This window comes from Populus nigra, chromosome 1, assembly GCF_951802175.1.
Source record: "Populus nigra chromosome 1, ddPopNigr1.1, whole genome shotgun sequence".
Lineage (NCBI taxonomy): Eukaryota > Viridiplantae > Streptophyta > Magnoliopsida > Malpighiales > Salicaceae > Populus > Populus nigra.
The window spans coordinates 40,482,898-40,507,034 of record NC_084852.1 but is presented as its reverse complement, the minus strand read 5'-3'; the positions used below and the strand labels follow the sequence as shown (position 1 = coordinate 40,507,034).

Sequence of the window (24,137 nt, the reverse complement as noted above, 5' to 3'; positions counted from 1 at the left end):
GAATCCAACAAGCAATTGCTTTACAGCCAGACTAGCTATTTTGTTTGCTATTAGCTGTGTTCTTTGCGAGTAAGAATCTCTTTAATTTTATTCCTGCTAGTGGACTTTTTCTAGTTTCACACAGCTTTGCAGGACTGCAGTTCCTGCTTATGCGAAATGAATTGGATAAGCATCTTTTACATGAATCTTACAACGCATGCCCTTACTATTCTAGCAAAAACAGTAAGGCCTCCCAGCACCTTTTTTTTTTTTTTAATTCTTTTTCGTAAAGGAGATTCAAATCGACCTGGAGAATACTCCTATAATGCTAAAAAATATGATCAAATTTGAGTAGCAGATTAATGTCTATGAATATCTCATACATGCATGTATCTCATTCTCAGGCAAGTACAGTATTTAACATGTCATGGTGGCATTTTCCTTTAATCATTCTTTCTCCTTCTAGAAACTGAAGAATAAATGAGCGATCCATAGGGAATATTACATACAGTTAGAAGAATATAAATCAACCCACCATCTCTCTATAATGAGTTATCCTTTCAACTAGGAACAAAGGTTCTATTCTCGCCATCAGTACTTGACTAATTAACGAGCTCCCTTTGATAATATTTTGAAACCCCCCCGGGATATCAGGTAAGTAACTAGGACCTTGAAAAGTTTGGACTAGATTGATCAACAACTAAATTCAAAAACCTTTATATTTATATAAATAGCTATGACCAGGTTAACCGCTTTGGCTGGATGGGTGTTAGGATATTTGAAATAGTAGTAATGATTGTTTTTAATTTTTTTTTAAAATATATTAAAATAATATATATTTTTTAAAAAATTATTTTTGATATTAACCATTAAAACGATACAAAAATACATCAAAATAATTTAATTTAAAACAATTTTCTTTTAAAAAAGATTCTACTTTAAACGCAGGGCCAAACACTCTGTAGTGGCAAAATCATCTACACGTTGACAAAAGAAGAGGCGAGGAGGACAACATATTAAGAGGGATAATTACTATGCTATTTTTTTAGCTAACAATGTAGTTTTTCAGAATAATTCTAGAACGGCAACTCCAATATTGTACAAAGGTAGCTATCACGATGTAATTCCAATTTTACCGGATGTCTCCAAAGAGACGAACAATTAAGTAGCTAGCTGGCCTGCTTAATTAACTTCATTAATTTTCCAAGTTCTTCTAACATCATCTCCTGTGTCGCCGGACTTTGACCATGCATAATGCACCTAACTTATTGACAGTTTGTTTATGTAAGAATCTTGGGAACTAAAATGTTCTGCTAGTGTTTGTAACTGGAATCTATCCAAATGGCTTGCTTTCGTCCTTTTCTAGTTGTAACACGCTCATGAATGTGCCGTACGTTGAGTTTTCCAGCTGATGATGTAAGAAGGCGTGTTAGTGGAATGTTCTAAAAGGATCGATGCCTGGTCATCTAAATGAGGCCTTATAGAAAGATCCTAACTGGCCAATAGTTGAAACCATCGAATTATGCTACAAAAATCGGCTTCCCTCTACCCTAGCTGGTTGTCAAATGGCACATGCTAATGTTTTTTTGTGTCATGTAGGGCCTCCTTTTGAAAAGGATCGAACCAGTCAGTCTGCTCAAACAGCTATTGTTTTTCGAGTTCAGTTAATAATATTGGTGAGTACAACTCGAGGGTTTTCGAGCTGGCCATTGATAAGTTGACTCCATGAATGCTTGAAATCTGTTGGATGAGCCAACAAATGAAATCTTTAATGGCAAGAACTAAAAAAAAAAAAAACTTCTATGGTTCATTATCTCACAAAATAATGTCAATGAAACACTTCAAAGAGTTTCTTTAATCTTAAAAGGAGCGAATTACAAAGTTCACAAACAACTAGTTAAAAATTTCATTTAAGTTTAGAAATTGTTACTTTTTAAAATAATTTTGACTTGAAAATGTATTAAAATAATATTTTTTTTAAAATATTATTTTAACACGAGTATATCAAAACGATATGAAAACACTAAAAAATATTAATTTAAAATAAAAAATATATTTTTTAAAATATTTTTAAAACACAGTAATAGATCTGCTCTTAATTTTAAAAACGAAAATTGCTGGCCCATTTATTTGGCAAAAAGGCGAAACCAGGAGTGATTCTAGGAGATTGGGCAGCGATCACTGGCCTAAAGTCTCAAGACTGTAATTTATTTAGGGCTGTATTCAGTAAGAGCACAAATCCAACGTTACGAGTGCTTAGGGGTCTTAAAGGTACTCTAAACGGGCTAGCTTACCACCTATAATATTCATGGGCCGTCAGAAAGATTTCATAATTTTTATACCTGGATTTTTCCCCAAGAGTTTTGAGAGGGTCGATCCAGTTTCATAAATCACTGTGAAAATTTGTGTTGGGTCCAAGGTATTTTCCATCTTATTCTTAGAGGTTTCCTTAATAGAGGTCATTTTAATACATGAAAAGAAAAAATAAATCAATCGACCCGAGTTGGTTATTAATGTTTTTTCACAATAATTCTTTTTTTTTTAAAAAAAATTTGTTATTTTTATTAGTGTTAATTTTATATAAATTTAAAAGTAACAAGAAAAAAAGGTTATTTTTCATTTCACAATCCGGATTTCTTTATATTTATCAAGATATTAACAAAAATGATTTCATCTTTTCAACAAAATTTATCTTTTAAAAAACTAAAGTCCACAACATCTTTAAAATGTCTGCCTCTCAAAATTAACTTTAACTGCGTTTGAATCCAACCTTCTCATCTCTGACCCATCCTCCTCCACAGCCTCATTAAACTCACAAGTATGAATTACAAAACATAGAAAGCCACCATGTTCCTCTACCTTAAAGGTTAGAGTTCATCGACTATGTAAATGACACCATTCAACAACCTGCTAAAACCCATCATATGCTGATTGAGAAACTTAGGATGATCTTGTTCTTAGCTGCATCAATTCTTCCTCTTCAGACGAGGTACTGGAACAAGTTGCTCATTACAACACCTTCATTAAAGTTTGGATGGCTCTAACCTCTGCCTTTGCATTATAGTCTCGTGCCAAAGTAGTATAAGTTCCGCTTTCAACTCTCTATTACATGAAAAGGAAGTGATTATTTCATGACAATCAAATGTCTCACAGACGAGATGACTATTGCTGGCAACGTAAGGCTCGTATTGAACACAATAATTAAATTTATGATCCATGCCATAAGTTTATTGAAGATTCAACTATTTTATTTTATTTTTCACATGAATAGTCTAGTTTTATAATCTTTATCATGAGTTTTTCATGTTAACTTATATCAAGTTAGATCTTTATTTTTTTAATTTTTTTTTCTTTGCTTTTCATCCTATTTAATTTTTTTAATCTCATTCTTTAATATTAAGTTATTAAAAATTAAGTTCTTAAACATGCTAGCAACATTTGAAAAATTTTAAATTACAAACAAAATTGACTTGGCTAGCAAGGGAAACACGAGAACACGATGCAAATTACATTTCATAAAATTTTAATTTTTTTTATAGTTTTTTTTTTATGTTTTTAAATTTTTTTAATATGCTAATTTAAAAATAATTTTTTAAAAATAAAAAAGTAATAATTTTAATATATTTTTAAACAAAATATATTTTTAAAAATAACCGTTAATACCGGCGGTGATGACGAATAAAGTTGGGCTGGCCTGAGTTAACAAACCGGCCTTTCAGGATTATCAGGGAAAAATGGTGTGCTTGCAATCACAGACTGCAGATGAAGTCCAAACTGACGGTATGAGCTGATTCTTTGCCATTTGTACAATCGAAGATTGCTATTTCTCCATTGCGTGATCGTAGGTTACAAGTATGGGATCTACACAATAACACATGGAGTAATGACCGATAATTCTTGGAGTTGCTATCAATCCTGGTAGGAGAAAATGAGAGACAGCAAAGCTAGCTATTTCCAATTCTCAGCATGTATTACGTTCAGCGTATACATATAGGTTTTTGGCAGGACTCAAACCCAAGTATTGAGTGAGAAAATCAGAGACTTTTCCCTCCCTTGAAATAGAGAGAGAGAGAGAGAGAGAGAGGAAAAAATGGCCTTATTTTTCTGTCGTGAGTTGTCGATGTGAAACTGAAACTGCAATGTCTTTTATTTAGATTTAATTTCCTTGCCTGCAGGTTCATGCATTTTCTCACAAAACTTATAGAATCACGGCTCTTAAAATAATAACAACAACCAATTGGACGAGTCATGGGAGCTCGTGGAACCCCCCCCCCCCCCCCCCCCTTTTTTTTTCTTCTTTTATAATTTGTCTGCTTCTCATTCAAAGCAGTAGTTGGTTGACTTTGATAATATCTTAATTTTGAAAATAATAATAACAAAGAAAATGATCCTTACCAAAAACAAAAAAAGAACAGCGAAATTGATCGAGTCTCTAACAATTAATTAATTAAACTCGGATGTAGATCATGAACTGATTAAAAACGCTTTGGATTGAGACCTCTACCACCACGCAGGACGAGGAGCCAAACCATGCATGGATAGACTAGCTAGGGCATGGCAGGACTCTTCTTTCTGTGGAGTTGATCGATCGATGCGTGAATACCCTACGAATTTAAAGCCTGATATATGCACATGTGATTTTAGACTCCATAGCAGCAACCTTGTATCTCTCTCTTTCTCCATTAATTAAACTAGAGTCAAGACACATTTTCATCAAGATCCAACCTAGATAGCAACACCCCATTTGACTGTTATTTCAACTTACATTGACTACACTTCCAAAACACAAGCTTGTCTAAACATGGCAACGATGCCAAGTGTAACTAGGTTGATTTAACTAACTAACTAACTAACTAACTAACTATATAGTCTACGTATATATATTGCCAGTGAGTATTTTTTCCCAAAAGTTGCGACGCTGTCAAGCCGATAACCCACCATTACATGGAGGGCCGGCAAGTAAGATAATACAAATTCTTGTTTATAATTACCAAGTGCAGGAAGGCGTAAACAAGTTATTTTTCTTTTTATGAAAACGAGATTAATTTGTAACGTGCCATCTCCTTTGAGATTCCAAATTTTTTTCTTGTTTTTTGACATGGACGTGCAATACAAGCACCACTAACTTCAAGTGGAAATTTATTTATATGAATTTCTGATATTTCTTAATTGTTAAATCAAGTTTTCTCTATCCCATCGCTTAAATTAATGCAAAAGTTAGGTCTGATTACCGACCAACAATTAAAATATTAATACACATGGCATGCGAAAAGAAGTTGCAAAAAAGAAAGTCGTGGAAGTTAATATGCATCGAGGTCATCACCATATTTATTCAAATCCTCGAGCAATTTAATAATTAATTTGGTTCTTATCTAAACCTTGTTAGTTTATTTATTTTTCTTGTTCTTGGTAATTGATAATCTAACCCTAGTTCAGAAAAAGATGCTTTATAGTCTTGTTTGTGAATATTAAAGCTGTCGTTAACAGCATTTTTAAAGGTCAAATCTCGTGGTCCCATGAAAGGGGATTGTGCTGATATTATGATCTGATCTCCCCTCTATTTTTCTTATCTCTATAATATTCTTTTCTCAAATATTAATAAGCACTTCAAAAATAATCGCTGTTTGGCAATAAAGAGAAATAACGGGGCCAGTAATTTTACCCGAAGGCGACGAGTTTTTGACAGAAGGATGCATGCAGCAGTTACCAGTTATGGATTTTTTTTCCGTATGAAAATATGAAACAAATATGGCAGCAGTTAACGCAGAGGAAGAACATGCTATGTTTAATATTGTAGTTATAATTATTTTTTTAAAATTTTAAATTGTCAAAAATAAATTTAAAATATATAAAAAATATAATTTTAATAAATTTTTAAAATAAAAAATATTTTAAAAAATAATCACTACCACAACAACCCTCATACAATACATCCAGGTTAATATAAAAACTGAAGGGGTCTTGTTTTCCATTAAAACTTGAATCGGTTCCATTCGAGTCGAAATCCTGATCAATCTATTTGTGGGCTAGATAAACCCTTGATCCGGATCATGTGAAGCTAGTAAGTCTGCAGTAGAAAATCCATCTTCGCTCCCGGCACAGTATAAGAAACACGAGAACAGCTTTCATCATCAATCTTTTTCATCACTGCATCATTGACATTTGACAAGCCAAGGGAACAATACAAGAGAATGAAATCCATTTTGCATAAGCAGAGGATTGCATCGCTGTACTATCTTTTGTTGCTTTGCAAGCTCTTTCTTCACCAACCCCTGTTCTAAATAGAACCAGATTTTGAGAAAATAAAAACAAAAATACAAGCATGAATTGCACAAGGAGCTATCCATCTACAGCACTGTACACCACCATGTATTTGTGGGTTTTGCTTGTAACAGAGAGAAGCTTATCAGGATTCAGGCCCCATAAAAAGGGGCATGCTTGCCCTTAAACCACTCTCCTCTTTTCCCTTTTCCAGACATTTTTTTTCCTTCTCTTGACAGCTTAATTTTACTTGCCATTCACTCAAAAATTAAAAAGAGAAAAGAAAACTGTAATTAAAATGATGGCAATAATATCATCTTTTGTCACTTTCCCTATCAAGAATTAAAAAAAGAAAAAAAATTGAAAAAGAAGAGAGAGAGAAAAGAAAACCCTCCCACTTTCAACTTAATTTAATTTATTTAATTTCCCACAAGATTCCAACCATAACATCAATATCTTTATATAATATATAACATGAAATACAAATCTCCAATAATCATCACACACATATATTCATCAATGCCAGCCTTTTATTATTATTATTAAATATTTTCGATTTGCCATTATTATTATTATTATTATTATTATTGTTTTCTGAATCCCATTTCGGACAGACTTTGGGAAGTTAGGAACTAAATTAGCTCAACAACAACTAAAAACCAAAACAAACTTTCGTATTATTTTTATCGCAGAAAAAAAAAAAAACCATTTTCCAATTCAAACCACCCCACTAATTCAAAAAATCTAAATTCACTCTCACAGCTTAAATCCAATCTTCCTTTCTGCTCTCATCACTCTCTTTACTCTACAAAAAAATAAAAAATAAAAACACAAATTTTCTTTTCCTTTTTGCTTTTTTCCTTAAAACCCCGGTTAAGTTCTGTTTCTGCTTAACTTGGAGCTCTCTAATCTCAAAAATTAAGCTGAAAAAATCTCAAGTTTTTCTTTTTTTGTTTCTTTTTTTTGTTTCTTTTTTAAGATTAAAATCTACCTGTATAAAGCTCTCTCTTCTAGCTCATCCCCAGCTTTTCTTCCATTTTTTTGTTCCTTTCTGGGTTTTATATTTTTGAGTTTTTTTTTCCTCTAAAAAAGTTGGAATTTTTTAGGTTTAATTTTCAAGAAAAATCGAGACTTTTTAATATTTGGAGATGATTTGAGCTCAAAATCAAAATGGGTTTTTAGGAAAACTTGTCCAAAAAAATAATTAAAAAAAAATCTTTTGAAGGGTTTAAGAATGGAAACAACTGTAAATAGTACCAGTGGTGGTGGTGGGGTTACAGTGGTGGGATCCGGTGCTCCTTCAGATTACCAAATCGCTCCCAGGTCCGACAACAACCCAAATTCAACACCTGGATCCGTGCCACCAGCCCCGCCGCAAGCTCCACCGCCCCACCCGCCGCCGGCGGCGGGGTCTCTGCCAGTGAAGAAGAAGAGAGGAAGGCCTAGAAAGTATGGTCCGGACGGGAGTGTCACCGTGACCTTGTCTCCGAAGCCGATTTCGTCGGCGGCTCCGGCGCCGCTTCCACCGGTGATTGATTTCTCAGCTGGGAAACAAAAGAAAATAAAGCCAGTGAGTAAAGCCAAGTATGAGCTGGAGAATTTAGGTAACGAATGGATAAATTTGTCTATTTTATGGATTCCTTTTGAGCTGAAGTGTTTTGTGCTTGTTTTGTGGTTAAAGTTTGAATCTTGGTGAGAAATTTGATATTTGAGCTTAAGTGGTTTTTGTGCTTGTTTTAGGTTTAAAGTTAGGATCTTTGATGTTTATATCAGTCGTCTGTTTTAATGTAAGAGAAATTTGGGTGGTTTTTAGTAAGGGTTCTGTGAAAGTGGGACCTGTGAAATGATGCTTCAGTGGAGATCTTGATATGTGTGTTTGTGTGTGTGGTGGGTTTGGAAAGACTAAAGAGAGTAGTGAGGTGAGGGTATGTAAGTCGGTGTGGTAACGAGGGAATCTTGCTGTTACGAGGGTGTATTTTGGCGCTTGTGTTCCCTTTTTTGGGGAAAGAATTTGTGGAAGGTACTGTTGTTGGTTACCTGGTAAAGGTCCGCTGCTGTGTTTTGTATGGTTAACAGAATTGGAATAGAGAGAGGTGTCATCGCTTTGCTTCCAAAAGAAAGGAGGGTGTTTTTTGGTTACCATGTTTTGATCGTATTTATGGCTGGTTCTGTTTACGATATTATCTACCGGGGATGTTTTTGTGGTTATCTTTTAGATTCTTACCATGTGTGATCATTTCCTGCCAAGTGGGTTTGGATGTAAGAATATCTGGATCTATTGTTTTGACCTGTCTTAGTTGCCGAACTTGCCCTCTTTAGTCTTCGTGGGCTGCTTCTCACTTGCTGAAGTTGGCTTTTCCCCCCGAGCAGTTCTCAAGTTTCCTACATGATCATACGAAAGATAAGAATTTTGGTCAACTGTGACTAGTAAATGCCATAGCATGTACAATCTAGTCAGAGAGTTGCGAGTTTTGACTTCTCATCTCTACCATCTCTGGTCGAGTTGGGCATCTCGGTTGCTTGCTAAAATAAAATTTTCTAGATTATATGAAAAGATGGGAGTAATTATTTTGTAGTTCTCCATTTAGCTATGTAACTATCTTCATTGTTGCTGCCTTATTTAGAACTTTTGGCAAATTGCAGCAGAGACCATAAAATGCACTGCCCTCAATTTTTAGCAGGCCATCAGTAGAATGGAGTCAATCTCCAACAAGCCATTGGCAGTGTATTTTAGGCAAAGTCAGTTCCTTTTTTCACGGTTTGCTGAAAATTTGCATATTATTTATCAAGTGAAAAGGGTTTGCTTGAAATTATTCGTTTACTATAATTCCTCCTCATTTTACCTGGTATTTGATTATTCCACATACAAAATTCATGAGTTTGAACTCTTGAGACCACCTCTACTAGGCAGCCCAAGCTCTTAGCGATTATCTTGCCACCCCAAAAGCAACAGTGCTTCAATTTCCTTCTTTCTTTCTGTTTTTAGGTTGCAGTGTTAAATCTGATCCATAAGTGGAGATTCCCGCCTATGAGCAATCTAGAAACTTACACGGTACATTGGTTTTGCACCACTCGAAGGATTGTTGCATTTGCTTGGAGCATGATAATAGCTTTCCATAATTATCTAGAAATTGGGTCATTAAGCTCCTCTCTTAACTAGGGAGATTCTGTCCTTGGAGAGGCTCTTCTTTTGCTATGAGATGGCTTGGAAGTTTTCTACTGGTTGTTTGAGTTAGTTACGTACATCCATGCCCCACAGGTTGAGGAGCCTTTAAATACCATTACAGAGAACTTCCACCTGGAGATTGAAGGATCCCCAAATATCTTTATACTGGTACTCAATTCATACCAGCCATTGATGCATGGGACTTTTCTTTGATCATGCAATTTTGTAAGTTCTTGATGGGCTGCAGGCATGTCATATTTTTATTGGTAATGCTACCTTAGAAGGCAATGGGATTTGTTTTTCTTTGGCCATGCCACCATAAGGTTTCATATATTCTATGCCACATCAATTGGGTCTCCTATTGCCCAAGAGGCCACCCCAAATATGATGTCTTACCTGATTTTCTATTAAAGTAAGAATTTCTGAAAATTTCTGCATTGATTTTCCTATTACCTTTGAGGTGTATTTTTGTTGCTTGAAGCCCTGTGAATTGAGAATTTGTTGCGGAATGAGAATTCCCATGTCTTTGTTACTGATGCTGTGGTAATTTGTTCTTCTAGGTGAATGGGTTGCATGCTCTGTAGGTGCTAATTTTACTCCCCATATCATCACGGTCAATGCAGGCGAGGTATGTATTGAACATAGCCAGTGTAGTTTTGTATTTATGCCCTGTATTGACATTGTGATTTTCATTTTGTCATTTGTTAGTATAAATGCAAATATAATATGACTCGTGTTTGAAAAAAGTGGTTGGGATTTGAGCAACTGTGAACATTGATCAGGATTTGCATATATTTCCAAAATTGATCAGGATTTGCATATATTTCCAACATAGACAAGGCATAAAAATTAAAAACTTTGATTTGTGTAAGATTCCCTCATACTTTGTGAATTATCCTGGAAGTAGCAAAATCAAGGGTTTTTTCATAACTTCTGATATTGAATTATATGTTTTCCTAGGTTTTAAGACCGTGTTGACTTATGTAAAGAGAATTATCATTTTGGTTGTTTAGGACGTCACAATGAAGGTCATATCATTTTCTCAACAAGGGCCTCGAGCTATATGCATCCTCTCAGCTAATGGTGTGATCTCTAGTGTTACACTTCGCCAGCCTGATTCTTCTGGGGGCACATTAACATATGAGGTGAGGCATTTTGTCCTTCCTCATGTACAATGATTTTGTCATCTAGTTAAGCTGTTATGAATTATCTTGTTTTGTTTATGCTTGATTCTGATTCATGCTATATGATTTACATCTCCCTTTGATATGCTTAAGGTCAAGCCATTCCATTTCATTGTGTTGTTTTCCATCATTTTCCCTCTGCACATGGGAATATGTAGTCCACAATATCAGTTCATCCCTTGGCTGTATCCAGGGATAATAAATTCACTTTAAAAAATTCTCATTTGGTTTTTTCATTCAAATTGGTATCTGCTACCCTGCTCATTCCTTTATTTGATGGCGCAATGTGCATGGAGGAGTGTTTGGAGCCTCAGCTTTTAGTTCTCTGAAGCAACTGTCTGTCTTTACTGTAAAGGTGCACTTCTGCATGAAAGTTAGTGATTGCAATTCTACCTTAAGAGTTACTGGCAATCCTAATCACGAAACCTTTTTCTTTCAACTCTTTATAGAATGGAAAAGGAACAAATGCTCGTGGTTGGTGATGTGTTACATGCATGTCCTCGTTCTTTTCATCCTTTCTCCTGCCTTTCATCCTTGGGTTCTGGTGCTGGCTATTCATCTAAAACATTACATTTGTAAAATGGATCTTGTTCTATTTTGCTCCTCTTACTGGTGCCCTTTAAACTTGTAAACTGCCTTTCCTCTCCAATTCAATATTGGATTTGAAAGAACACTTTAGGACTTTTGGTCAACTATCTCATTCTATCACCTCATGTTGCTTGTACTTCGTAATTTCCAAGATCAATTTATTATTGGCTGAAATCCTAGCTTTTCCTTGTTTTCTTCCAGGGTCGCTTTGAGATATTGTCTTTATCTGGTTCATTTATGCCCACTGAAACTGGAGGAACAAGAAGCAGATCTGGTGGGATGAGCGTTTCATTAGCTAGTCCAGATGGACGAGTTGTAGGTGGTGGAGTTGCCGGTCTGCTGGTAGCTGCAAGTCCTGTACAGGTTTGGCTTGTCAAATTTCACTGTTTTCCTGTCTCTTTCTCCTTGATCCCAGTGCACTGTAAACTGTGGTGCTAAACCTGTGTAAGAAGTAATGATCGTCATGGATGGTTTTTGGACAGAGTTCATGACACGTGCTGTCTTTTTTCTTGCTAATTGATTAGGTTGTAGTAGGCAGTTTTCTGGCTGGGAACCAGCATGAGCAGAAGCCAAAGAAACAGAAGCATGATTCGTTATCAGGTGTCGTGCTGACTGCAGCCATTCCTATATCTAGTGCTGATCCTAAAACCAACTTCTCATCTTCCTCGTTTCGTGGAGATAGCTGGTCTCCTTTGCCTCCTGATTCAAGGAACAAGCCGGCTGACATTAATGTAACTTTGCCAGCAGGGCAATAGGGTTCACCTCACTGGTACATCAAAAGGTTTGTCACTGACAACAATGGCATTCAACCTCGGATCCTAGAAACTCACCTTCACACCTTCCTGTGTTTGTTTTATCTGTAATCTTATCAAATATTTATCAGTACTGGCATGTCGATTTTACCTATTTTCTTTTTCAGGTAGAATTTTAGTTAGGTGATTAGGTAGGCTCCTGTTGCTGTTGTGTCATGTAAAATAGCTGATGTAATATTTATCCCTCCCCTTGAGTTGCCTTTCTTCGGATTGGAAATTATTGTTATTGCTAACATTTCATCTACTCTTTTGAAAGGCACTTAATGGTGCTTTACTGGAAGCAATATTGGAAATAATTGTAATGGCACTTTCAAATCTTTTTATTCTTTTATTGATTCTGCTTTCATTGATTTTTTTTTTTAATTTCTAACTAGTAATACCGGTTCTGCCTTGTGGCCACAGTTCAAATATGTGTTTTTGTACAGTTCCAAACCAATTTATATATAAAAAATATTTTAAATGCGTCGTCAAATTAATGGAAAACAATATATTTTAAAGATTATTTAGAAAAAAAATCTAATCTAAGTCCATTCAACAATATCTTTATTAAAAAAAAAGTGTTGACATTGCGAAGAAATCTAAATGGTGTTAGAAACTGTCTGCATTGAGGAGGAAAACATAGATCATTGTGGATTTACTCAGTGATCTGTTTTTTCTTTTCTTTTCTTTTTTCTCCCTTTCAAAATTTTCTCACTTCGGTTGCCAATTTTTTTTCTTCAATTTACTCGATCTTAAACAGCTCATCTACATCCACAATAAACTAATTTTCTTCAACCCTCGACTTTTTTTTACTCGTTTTCAACAATTTCAGAGATATTTCACAAAAGCCATACAAATTAATGCAAAAAATCAAGCAAACATTGAGGGGAGATTTTTTCCAATTGCTTCATGATGTGCCAACGACCTGGTCAGATGAAACAAATGTGTAGGACAATCTGCTACTCAACTCGCTTCAAGAATCCTTGAAGAGGGTAGAATACTTTTATTATATTTAGTTCACGGAACTCTCAAGGTAAAGATTCTAAGCTACACGAAACCTGATCAAGAGGGATGCTTCGATTGCGTTTTAACCTGAAGTATGCCATGGCAATAATACACGCCAAAGCAAACGTCACAAAAATACATTTAATAATAACCACAAGGAGAGAGACACGGGCATTCCTCATCATGCAATATGCATACATTTTCTTAGGCTGAGCATGTTTTTTAGAAAATTGACTGAGAGAACTGAAAATGAAGCATGTAGAACTAGAAATCAAACCCATTAGACCTCTTCCTTCTTAGTATGACGGCGCAATTGCAAACATTTTAATTGCATAACCAATTTGGACATTTTTATGCCTTCAAAAAACTGTGACTAAGGTGCTTGTAAATTCAAACAATTCTGAATTAAATAGCTAGTTGTACAAGCAGACAGAACATTTTGGTAGTTTATAATGCCCATCGGCTAATAACAACCATCATATACACTAACCAAGACCTGCTGATGCATCACTGGGACCTACATCAGCATCTATTCGGGGTGGCCTGATTATGCGATCAATGAGACCATACTCAAGGGCATCTTGGGCTTCAAAGCGCTTCATTCTGCTCAAGTCTTTGCTAATCTGCATTCAGTAGTAAAACATGTTTTTAAGCGAATCAGACCATATGACAGAGTAACAAGCATCCCAAAAATGCAAGTTTAAAGAAATGATGGGAAAATAGACTGTAAGATGAGAAGATTAAGATGTGCCACATTATTTAGTGCAAAAAGTATCACAATAAACTAAAGGGGAAATTTATATGCACATCTTTGTTCAGCTAGTATTTCAATCTAGGTTGTGGCCAATGGCATATCTAACAATAAATCAAGTTCACAGAATGAATCAACCAATAAAATACTAGGAAATCAAAAACTAACCTTTTCAAAAGGCTGTCCTGTTTTCTTAGATAACTCATTGTAAAGATAGTCCCTGATTCTAAGAAGCTCATTTGCTTCATTACAAATGTCATCAGCCTGTGAGAAAAATGTCACATGTTTCATATCATCCCAAACATGTACAAAAAATTACATATGGATAATATCTAGAACAGTTTTTAATGAGAGATGACATTCATACCTGACCCCGAGCAGCCCCAGCTGGTGATTGTAGAGCAATTCTTGAAAGAGGCATTGCAGAGCGATTTCCCTTTGACACAGAAAAAGAATCATACAAAGTACACCATAAGAATGACATGAAGCTGCTGAATTGTAAAGAGTATAATTGAAGGGGCATAGCTTAATATCACTGAGTAGATAAGCCCTACACAAATTCGATCAGGCTTTTCATAGACAAAATTATACGAACATATGATAAAGCTAAAATTTAGTGTGGACAGTAAAGATATTTGCTTCTATTCTGTCAAACCTCGCAAATTCATAAGTTATAGGAGTCACTCCCCCAAACTATACCACATTTGAGCTGTCTTGACTTCACAATGACCGGATGGGTAATAGTGGGGGTGAATTTAGGGGTGGTCTTGGTCCTCAAAACACTAAAGCACAAAAAATTTCCCAAATCCCTATGATGCCTTAAATTAATTTTTTTTTGAGACACCTTTACGACATGTTCCCCCAAAATCAATAACAAAACATCCCTAGGTACTGGCAGGAAAACTTTCATCAATACAGATTCCAATAGTGAAAATATTACCTTTTCCCCAGCTGTAAGAAGAAAGCCTGCTAGGTTATAGGCAAATCCCACACAGTGGGTACCAACAGGACTCTTCAAGCTCTGCATAGTGTCATATATGGCCAAGCTTGGAGTAAGCTGCAAATAAGAAGCTTTTCAGAAAAAGAGCACAATAATAGAGGCAATAAGAATACAAAAGAGCAGATACTTCATATTTTTCAAGGAGGAATTGCTAAGCAAAGGACTTACATCTCCACCAGGACCATTGATATATAAATACATCCTTTTGGAATCATCAATTGTGTCAAGGTATAACATTGTGGCCAATATTTGGTTGCTAAACTCTTCGTCTATATTTTGTCCAATGAAGAGAATACGCTCTCGATACTGAAACCAATGAATTTGGTCAGTTTTAAACCTGTATAAAGTAAATAAATAAAAGCTACAAGGTCCCTATAGTGCTCCACTTACTAGGGCGTTCCATATATCAACCCATTGCCAGGTTCCCTCCCCAGGAGTTCTATAGGGCACCCTGGGAGTCCCTATAGGCATCATTTTAACTGCTGCCCGTGTTGGTTTATGATTACGAGTCCTGTCAACAGAGAAATGTACCATCCATAAAACATGTATACCAAAACAAAATGTTGCACGGAGATGAATATCAAGCAGGGATCAACTGCACGTTACGAACATTTAAAAGGACAAACAAACATTTAATCTTTATTTATATACCAACAAAAGATAACAAATTAACTCTAACTTCAGCTAAATACAATCTCTCTATAGTTGAAGAACGCTTGTAAAGATGCCAAGAAACATGATATGATGAATGCTTGCACACAATGTCTCGACCATAAAATCACTTTTTCCCATGAATAAGAAATCAAGTTGAAATTCAACAGCTAAAAAAGATTTTATGTTGATTCCTAGCTCATAATCCAAGCAAGTAACCCCAACAATACACAAAAAATAAAGTTTTTGTCAAATTTACTCCTTTATCTTTTACTGAATCTCCAAATCAGTGTTATTTATCTCCAATTCCATACCCACTAACACAAACACATACAGAGCATCAAAGTTTATCACAGGCTAATATTTTTTATCCCCTAATCGTGTCATTGAAAAAATAAGCTGAAAATTAGTTACCCGCATTGAAGGCTCTTATTAACCTTTCCATAAAACTCTGCAGTTAAATTAGGTCTCCCAGTTGCATACAGACCTAAAACAAAAGGAAAAAAAAAACAGAATTAGAAAACAAAGGGCAAGGGAAAATGGGTTTTGAGATTAAGAGCAGAAAGTGAAGGAAAGGAGCAAACTTGGAAATTGAAGCTTCAATCCTGAATAAAGTTTGGCTCCGCAACTGAAAAATCCAAAAGCTAAATTAACATTAAATTGGATAAAAGAAGTTGCATACTTTGCATATTTATGTAGGCAGAGAAAGAGGGAACCTGAGAGAAGGCTGACTGAGGTTCGCATTAAGAGAGGATGCCATTTTCAGGAAGAAGATGAAGTGCTGTTTGGAACGAGGATTGGGAGGAAATTTTAGGTGCTTAGAATAAGTTAGGATAGGGTGGTGCCACTACTATTGTAACCATTTCATCAACGAATGTTGGCCGTATCTTTTGAGGTTCGGCTTAAGCAAATGTCCATATCTTTGTTAATGCGGTGGAAAGTCAGTTTTTTAAATGATTTTGCATTTGAAAATATTTTAATTTAATTTTTTATGTGTTATTTTTTTTAATAATCTCGACACTCTAAAACCAATTTTATTAAATAACATTTAAAATTACATTGATTTGACGTGTTTTTAAATAAAAAATAAAAATTAATTTAAGTTACGTCAAATAATTTCTTTTTCGAAAACAGGTTTGAGTTACCATTATTCCATTTTATTTAGTTATCACTAGATTTTATGGCCCTGTAATGTTGGAGAGTAAATTACAATGCTAATCTTTATTAAGTTTGTGATAATTAAAATAAATAATTATAAGAGTTTTAAGGATTTAAAATCTAGAGAAGAAAATGTATTTTTTTAAGTCAAAGTCTTTATTTTTTATTTATGCTTTTTTTTATATGAAAATAGCTTTTATATTAACAATATCATTTTTAATAGAAATCCAATGTAATTAAAATAAATATTAGAAAGAATTTCAATAGTTTAAATTAAGAAGTAAAAAAAATATTTTTTGACAAAAAAATCTCATTTCCTTATTATATATTTTTTTAATATGTCTTTTCTATATGGTTTTTTTTAAATGAAAACTTATTATAATCTAGAAAGCAAGTTTTAAACAAAAAAAATCATGCCTTTTTAATTTTCATGAAGTTGTATGAAAAAAAAATGAAAGAATAATTAATTTGTGAACATTATATAAAAAATGAACAATAACAAAAAAAATATTTATTTTATTCTTATTGAATATTGACATAATTTTTCTGCAACTTATTGCATGTTATGCTCATATATAATCAGGTAAAATTTTACTACCGTTTTATTATTTAATCAAAATTATATTTATTTATTGAGTTTTGAAAAATTAATGTTTGTATTTTAAATCTTGGTGTGTACATAACAGTTTACATTCTACATCTAGTACACTAAAAAAAAATCAACACAAATTATTTGATTATTTACAAGTTTACTATTATTTCTTATTCAATGACTAAAAAAAATCAACACAAATTATATGATTATTTACAAGTTTGATATTATTTTTTATTCAATAACTAAAAATGTCTTATATTGAATATTATAATTTTTTCATTAAATAAAAAAACTTAAATATTACAAATTTGTTATTGAATAAACAAAACCTTACCCATCTTCTTCCACTTATCTTTTTTCTCTAAACACCAAACTTAGTCACCACCTTCCCTTCCCTTTGATCCCTCGCTCGCCACCATCTCCGACCATAAACCCACAAGCTCACCTATTTATATACCATTGAGCTCAAATTTAAAAAACTTATATTTTAATTTAGTGTTAAAAATTTTTCACCCATTTTAGTTCTTATTTCATGTGTGCACTTTCAAGATCTCACTTTTGTTCTTGAGCTCCAAATAAATAAGAATACCATATTAAAAAATAATATAAATAATATTTTAAAACTGCTATATATAGACATAAATTGGCTATTAACTGCAATGTCAAAGATGACTGCATGGTGAAGGTCAAGAGTGGTTGCCGAATATTAAATACGATGGCAAGATTGGCTGCTATAATTGACTAAAATAGAAAGGATTGTCTCCCATATCAGCTATAAATAGAGGGTGCTAATGAGAGTTGAGTGACACACGAAAATAGAGAGAAACACAAAGAGAGAGCTAGAGAGAGTTGAGTTGATTATAGAAGAATTTTCTCCTCCTTGTTTTGTTGTTTGTATTGTTTCCAAACTTGATTAATACAAATCAGCAGTTCCGTGAAGTAGGCAAGTTGTCGAACAACGTAAATTTTATGTGTTTGATTTCTAGAATTTCGTAACAGCTTAATCTATTGAGTTAAAATGGTTATTTGACATGAAATCAAAGCCGTAATGACCAAGCGGTCACGAGTTTGAATCTTATCATCTCTATTTATGTGATAAAAATTAAACACAAGGTAGTGTGGGTCTGTGTAAGTTTCAAGTTCAAAGAACTTTTAGTACTTGAAATGGTGTGTTAAAAAATAATATAAATTATATTATAAAATTCATCTAATATATAATTTAAATTATTGATTTAAAATGGTTGTTTAACATTCCATTAAGCAACCAACTCATTAGTTTCATTAAAGACAAATTGTTAGACGACGAAGTCTTCTTCTTGGCCTTTCTCTCGTGCAAAATCTTATTCTCTGCATGAATTTTGACATTCTTTTACGAGCAAAATGTAATAAATTGACAAACTTTACAAAGGAAATGACGAACTTGCTGGCATCCTTTCTATTGGATTGGATCTTCATGATATTCTATGAAGTGCAAAATATACCAAATGCACAACTACATAAATATCACGAACGTGGGTTCCCAATACTTCTTTCAGGATTATTACTATTATTATCCATTGAAACCCCAATCCCACAATATCCCTCAAAACTGAACCATTCTACATCCAACAACAACAAAACCTCTGACGGCGACTTCAGCTGCAATAGGTTTCTTAGGCTTCTTCTGCTTCACTTTTTTCTTCTCGGCCTTGGCATTCTACTTAGAAACTCCAGCATCATCGCTATTGTAGTAATCATCATCATCAGATAGGTGGTAGTGCTTCGATCTCGATCGAGTATTGTGAGATTTTATGAATTTCTCTAAAAGTACTAGATAAGAGGTGGATTATATGGAGAATCAAAGAGATGATTGAGAGGTTTTCCCAGAAAATATTTGAATTTCCTTGGAAAATGAGTATTTATTCCTTTTGCTTACAATCAATTTCATTTCACCAATAAATTGACAAAGATTAAAAGATTAGGGTTCTTCCTAATAAGTTTAAAGAGAGAGAATCTGTGTTTAGAGGAGGGAAAGCTTTTTATTTATCTTTTGTTTGAGTTTATGATATATTATATATAAGGGTAGTTTAGTTTTTTATATATATAATTTGAAAATTTGTAATAATTCATGATACAAATTATATTTTTAAAAAACTCAGCATACGAGTATAATTTTGATCCGGTAATTTTTTCATATAATTATTAACAAAGTTATTGCAAAATATAATCATGAAAAACTCAAATCTTTTTTTAAAAACTTTGACATAATCAGATGATTTCTTTAGATAACACTGTAATTATTAATTTTTAAAAAACTTATTTTAAATTAAAAAAAAAAAGTGTTTCTAAGCCTAGAAGACTAGCTTGTGTGCCTGGCTTTCAAGACGGAAGGCCTAGAGGAGCATGGGCTTAAAAAAGGCCAGTGCTTGACATTTTTTTCTTCCCAGTATAATAAAAAAATTTGACAGCAAACAGTGCATTATTTGTTGCAACAATTTTTGGCCACCTTTGATTATGAAAAATAGGAGAAAAGTTTTTAGCTATTTATAATTCATTTTCCAACCTTTTCTTGACTTGAAAACAAACCAAAAACATAAACCTCAGGAATCTTATTTTTCAACCCCAAAACATCCTATAATCACTATAAAAACTAAAACTAAAATAAAATCTATAAAAAACTTATAGTTCTTGATTTATTTTTTTTAACATGGTTACATGGCAAAACTATCTTTAGTGAACTCTACTTTCTAATACAAATCCATTAACACTAAGATTATTTTTTTTGTGACTGAAATATGACTAGTCGAATTCTTTCTCTTTTTTTTTTCTTTTAATGATTTTCTCTCTCATCTCTTAAAACTCAAGAACTGAAATATGATATACATAAAGATTGAGAACTGAAACATAAATACCCAAAACTACATGACCATATATATAAAAGTTGAAAATTTCAGGGGTTAAAATAAACTTTCATGTGCAAAACATGTATCATATTCTACCATGCAATTTACATTATTTTATCTCAAATCTATTTTTGTGAATAATTCTAATGTAATACGAGAGGGTCACCCACTATTGTATAGCCCAATAAATCACCTCATTGAAAAAAAAAATAATCTTTTTAGACATCAACCTCATTTGTTTCTAGAAAACACTTTTCTGTAAACCACTTTCTCTGCTTTTCAAAGTTTGTTTACAAGGCAAAATTATCTTCATTGAAATCTACTTTCTAATACAAACTCATTAATAGTAAGATTATCCTTTTGTGGCTGAAATATAGTTGGTTGAATTCTTTCACTTTTCTATTCCTTTTCCAGTTACTTTCTTTCTCATTTCTTAAAACTCAAAATTTAAAATGTGATAAAAATAAAAGGACTAAATCATGAATACCCAAAACTATATGGACCAAATATGTAAAAGTTGAAAATTTTAGAGATTAAAATAAACTTTCACATGGGAAAAAAAACATTATGTTCTACCATGCAACTCATGGTATTTTGTCTCAAATATGTTTTTGTTAATAATTATAATTTAATCTGGAAGGGTTACCCTTTATGGTATAGCCCAACAAATCACTCTATGAAAAAAAAAAACCTTTTTAGCCATTAGCTCTATTTATTTCTAGAAAAATACTTTCCTAAAAATCACTTTCTGTACTTTTTAATATTTGATTACATAAAATAACAATCATCATTGAACTATACTCTCTAATACAAACCCATTAACACCAAAATCATTATTTTTGTGGTTAATCAAATTCTCTCTTTTCTCTTTCTTTTTTAGTTACTTTCTTTCTCATATCTTAGAACTCAAAAATTGAAATTTGATAAAAATAAAGATTGAGGACTGAAACATAAATACCCAAAACTATATGGACCATATATGTAAAAGTTGAAAATCTCAGGGATTAAAATGAACTTTCACATGTAAAAAATACATCGTGTTCTACCAAAAAATTCACAGTATTTTGTCTCAAATCTACTTTTTTTTTAATAATTATAATGTAATTTGGAAGGTTACCCTCTATCTAATAACCCATCAAATCACCCACTGGGAAAAAAAATAAACCTTTCTTAAACATTAACTCTATTTGTTTATAGAAAAATAATTTTTTTAAAACCATTTTATTCATTTTCTAATATTTGATTACATTGCAAAATCATCTTCAGTGAACTCTATTCTCTAATATAAACTTACTAACACCAAAATTATTCTTTTTGTAATTAAAATATAGTCGAATAAATTCTCTCTCTTTTCACTTTCTTTTCCTGTAATTTTCTCTCTCTTATCTTAGAACTTATGAATTGAAATATAATATAAATAAAGATTGAGGATTGAAGTATAAATACCTAAAACTACATGGACCACATATGTAAAATTTAAAAATTTCAAGAATTAAAATGAACTTTCACATGCAAAAAAATGTATCATGTTCTACCATGCAATTCACGGTATTTTATCTCAAATATATTTTTGTTAATAATTATAATGTAATGGGGGCGGGTGGAGGGCATTGTATAGCCCAACAAGTCACCCCGTGACAAAAAATAAAAACCCTCCTTAGACACAGTTTGCTTTCAAATGATGGTCACGAGTTAAATTATTTCTACGACTTATTTAAAATCAAATTAGAAAATAAATATCGGTATGAAAATATCACAAATCATTAATAAAAGGATAGAGAGAAGGCCGAAAATGGGTTGCTGATTACAAGTATCCTACGAAACTTAGTGGAATTGAATTAGTTATCGAGATTAGATAGAAGCATTTTATGGCTTGACAAAAATCAAAAAAAGAAATAATCGGTGCAGTAAAATAGATATATAGTATCATGTCCATCTACATTTTCCAAGCTCAGCCAGCTAGTTCAGGAGCTATACAGGAAAACAGGTTTCAACTGCATACCCTTCCAAGTAAACTCCAACTTAAATCTGATATTGCCCGAGGATACTTTGTTCCTTTCCATTAACAAGAAAGCTTTGATTTGCATTGAATGACAGAAACGCAAACAGAAATATTGATGAGCTGAAGTATGGGTATGATGGTCTAATCGAGTGTTTATAATAAAAATACCATAAACGAGGGAACAGATGGGCAAATTAAGAGGGCTTCTCGTAGGAATTCTGCTCTCTGAAGTCTGAAATTGCACTTCGTATCATATCAGACACATGCGGTTGGACAAACATGTGAGTGCTGTCCAAAATATGAATGATGAACTTCTGTGATGCCGGTAGCGAAGCATTCAAATTGATGATGAATTGTGCCATAGGTATGTCACTACAATATAAACATGACAAGAGTCCTTCAGTAACAAAGTTAAGAGCTTGGGTGAAACTAAACAAAAGCCTCCACCACGAGCATGAAATATATGCACATCTAAATGCAATACACCTGCTTGGCCATTCCATTACAAGCAACGAATGACTTCAAATTATAAAATTGATGACAATCACATACCAGCCCAAGAGTGAATGGCTAGAGATGTATTCACCAGTAAACAATTTCCTGGGCTGAAAAGGTTTTAAGCTAATGAGATATTTACCAGGATATGAACAACCCTTTAGTGGCATTAACCATCTTGTAGGAGTCTGGAGTCTGAACTGCAAGAAAAGTTACAGGGATCTGAAAGCTAGCACATTTTCTGGGACTGATATAATACCATAAACAAATGCAAAAACATCAGACCTAGACAAAAGAGCCAAAACAACAAAAAGAATCTTATTGTTGGTTTCTACGGAAACCCATGGACCAAAACACGGATTTTCAAATAATTGCTTCACCACCAGAGAGAACATAGTTGAATAACAGAGATTTCACATTCAATTACATCAGAAAGCCACCATGTTGGACTTTGTTTAGCAATTTTTTTTCTATTTTTTTTTGAAAGAAAAAAAGGTGTAATCAATTACAATAGCAATAACCAAAGAAAGGGAGAGAGAGGACCTTTTTGACGGAGTCGGAGATTCAGAGGCTGCTGCCGTCGTCAAGAAAGAGAGTGGCTTTGATCGGATTTAGATGACGTTGCCCCCAAGACCGCTGCTCTCTCTGGTTCAAGGAGCGGTCCGGTTAACACTCTAACATTAGGCAGTGGATCCGTGGGCTTTGCTCTGATTTGTATCCAATTAGTGGGGTAACAAGTAGGTGGATTATGATTCGGGATAAACTTTTTCTAATGTAAAATAAAAATGTTTAGGTGATGATGATTTTTTTTTTTAAAAAAAAGTTGGATCAGGACATTGATATCAATGGATTTAATTTGATTAATTTAATAATATAATTATAAAAAAGCTAACAATAATGACTAATTGAGAAAAATAAATGTTTGCCAACACTATATAGTAAAAATGAAAATTAAAAAATTCAAATCTCAATTATCAACAATAATGATTCAGTGAAAAAAAAATTAGTTTTTTTAAAATAAAAATATTTAACTTGAGTCAGTATAATAAATTCACAACTTAGGGTGTATTTGGTATTGTGGCAGCTGTTATGGTTGTGATTTGAAAAAAATTGTTTTATAAAAAGTACTTTTAATTGCGGTTAATTTGGAAAAATATATGTTTGGTTAAATCTGTGGTTGAAATTGAGGTTGAACAAAAAATAATTTAATGTGTTTGGTTAAGAATGCTTTTGAAATTGAGGTTATAAAATAATTTTTAAAAATATATATTAATATTGATGGTTTTTAATTTAAATATTATAAATTTAACTATTGTTATTACATCATGAAATAAATAATATTTTTTATAAAATATTTTTTATTGTTCTATTAAACTATCTACAATTCCACAACGTACAAAATTCATTCAATAAGAACTATATTTTCCATGGTTTATTGAGCGTGCAACAATATTAAGTAAAATATTATCAGGAACAAAATTGAAATTACCATCAAATTTTGTAAATGCTATGTCATTATGCGATATCCTTCTAATTTATGTAGTGTCATCAAATAATACTAAACACTAATTTTTTTAATAAAACATAATTAAAAATAAAAAAAATAATTTTATTTTATTTTATTGAGTG

The 24,137-nt window shown here is 33.0% G+C and overlaps 3 protein-coding genes and 1 long non-coding RNA gene across 7 annotated transcripts; 1 reads left to right on the top strand and 3 right to left on the bottom strand.

Annotated features, from left to right (window-relative positions):
* Positions 1-5,917: 5,917 nt before the first annotated feature.
* LOC133676858 (uncharacterized) lies at positions 5,918-7,638 on the bottom strand. Of its 2 annotated transcripts, none has more exons than XR_009835673.1 (2): positions 7,498-7,638; positions 5,918-6,256 (listed from the first exon to the last, which is right to left on the bottom strand). It is a non-coding gene; the product is annotated as an uncharacterized LOC133676858 (long non-coding RNA). The 2 variants fall into 2 exon arrangements; XR_009835674.1 differs by having other exon boundaries at positions 5,918-6,251; positions 7,498-7,634.
* LOC133676849 (AT-hook motif nuclear-localized protein 1-like) lies at positions 6,250-12,307 on the top strand. Its single transcript, XM_062098629.1, has 5 exons — positions 6,250-7,844; positions 9,967-10,034; positions 10,420-10,551; positions 11,380-11,541; positions 11,703-12,307. Exons 1-5 carry the CDS (start codon positions 7,475-7,477, stop codon positions 11,931-11,933), a joined length of 963 nt encoding a protein of 320 aa, XP_061954613.1. The 5' UTR covers positions 6,250-7,474; the 3' UTR covers positions 11,934-12,307.
* A 1,049-nt stretch (positions 12,308-13,356) lies between these two features.
* Positions 13,357-16,252, bottom strand: LOC133694444 (ATP-dependent Clp protease proteolytic subunit-related protein 2, chloroplastic). Its single transcript, XM_062115948.1, has 9 exons — positions 16,093-16,252; positions 15,961-16,004; positions 15,791-15,863; positions 15,116-15,236; positions 14,894-15,031; positions 14,666-14,782; positions 14,093-14,161; positions 13,894-13,989; positions 13,357-13,597 (listed from the first exon to the last, which is right to left on the bottom strand). Exons 1-9 carry the CDS (start codon positions 16,134-16,136, stop codon positions 13,460-13,462), a joined length of 840 nt encoding a protein of 279 aa, XP_061971932.1. The 5' UTR covers positions 16,137-16,252; the 3' UTR covers positions 13,357-13,459.
* Positions 16,253-21,897: 5,645 nt separating this feature from the next.
* On the bottom strand, positions 21,898-23,287 carry LOC133695941 (general transcription and DNA repair factor IIH subunit TFB5). 3 transcript variants are annotated; one of them, XM_062117934.1, is made up of 3 exons: positions 23,052-23,287; positions 22,651-22,755; positions 21,898-22,385 (listed from the first exon to the last, which is right to left on the bottom strand). In XM_062117934.1, exons 2-3 carry the CDS (start codon positions 22,683-22,685, stop codon positions 22,208-22,210), a joined length of 213 nt encoding a protein of 70 aa, XP_061973918.1. In that variant the 5' UTR covers positions 22,686-22,755; positions 23,052-23,287; the 3' UTR covers positions 21,898-22,207. The 3 variants fall into 3 exon arrangements, with proteins under 3 accessions (XP_061973918.1, XP_061973924.1, XP_061973909.1); XM_062117940.1 differs by having other exon boundaries at positions 22,651-22,703; XM_062117925.1 differs by having other exon boundaries at positions 22,651-22,708; positions 23,052-23,280.
* Between the last annotated feature and the right edge of the window lie 850 nt (positions 23,288-24,137).

Excerpts from the sequence above, each read along its gene's own strand:
- LOC133676849 (XM_062098629.1), top strand. The coding sequence starts at position 7,475 with ATGGAAACAACTGTAAATAGTACCAGTGGTGGTGGTGGGGTTACAGTG. Across the intron at positions 7,845-9,966 it reads GTATGAGCTGGAGAATTTAG|GTGAATGGGTTGCATGCTCT; the intron begins GTAACGAATGGA and ends TTGTTCTTCTAG. Across the intron at positions 11,542-11,702 it reads TAGCTGCAAGTCCTGTACAG|GTTGTAGTAGGCAGTTTTCT; the intron begins GTTTGGCTTGTC and ends CTAATTGATTAG.
- LOC133694444 (XM_062115948.1), bottom strand. The coding sequence starts at position 16,136 with ATGGCATCCTCTCTTAATGCGAACCTCAGTCAGCCTTCTCTCAG. Across the intron at positions 15,032-15,115 it reads TTGATATATGGAACGCCCTA|TATCGAGAGCGTATTCTCTT; the intron begins GTAAGTGGAGCA and ends CATTGGTTTCAG. Across the intron at positions 13,990-14,092 it reads CTGGGGCTGCTCGGGGTCAG|GCTGATGACATTTGTAATGA; the intron begins GTATGAATGTCA and ends TTTTTCTCACAG.
- LOC133695941 (XM_062117934.1), bottom strand. The coding sequence starts at position 22,685 with ATGGTTAATGCCACTAAAGGGTTGTTCATATCCTG. Across the intron at positions 22,386-22,650 it reads AAAGGGTTGTTCATATCCTG|TGACATACCTATGGCACAAT; the intron begins GTAAATATCTCA and ends TTTATATTGTAG.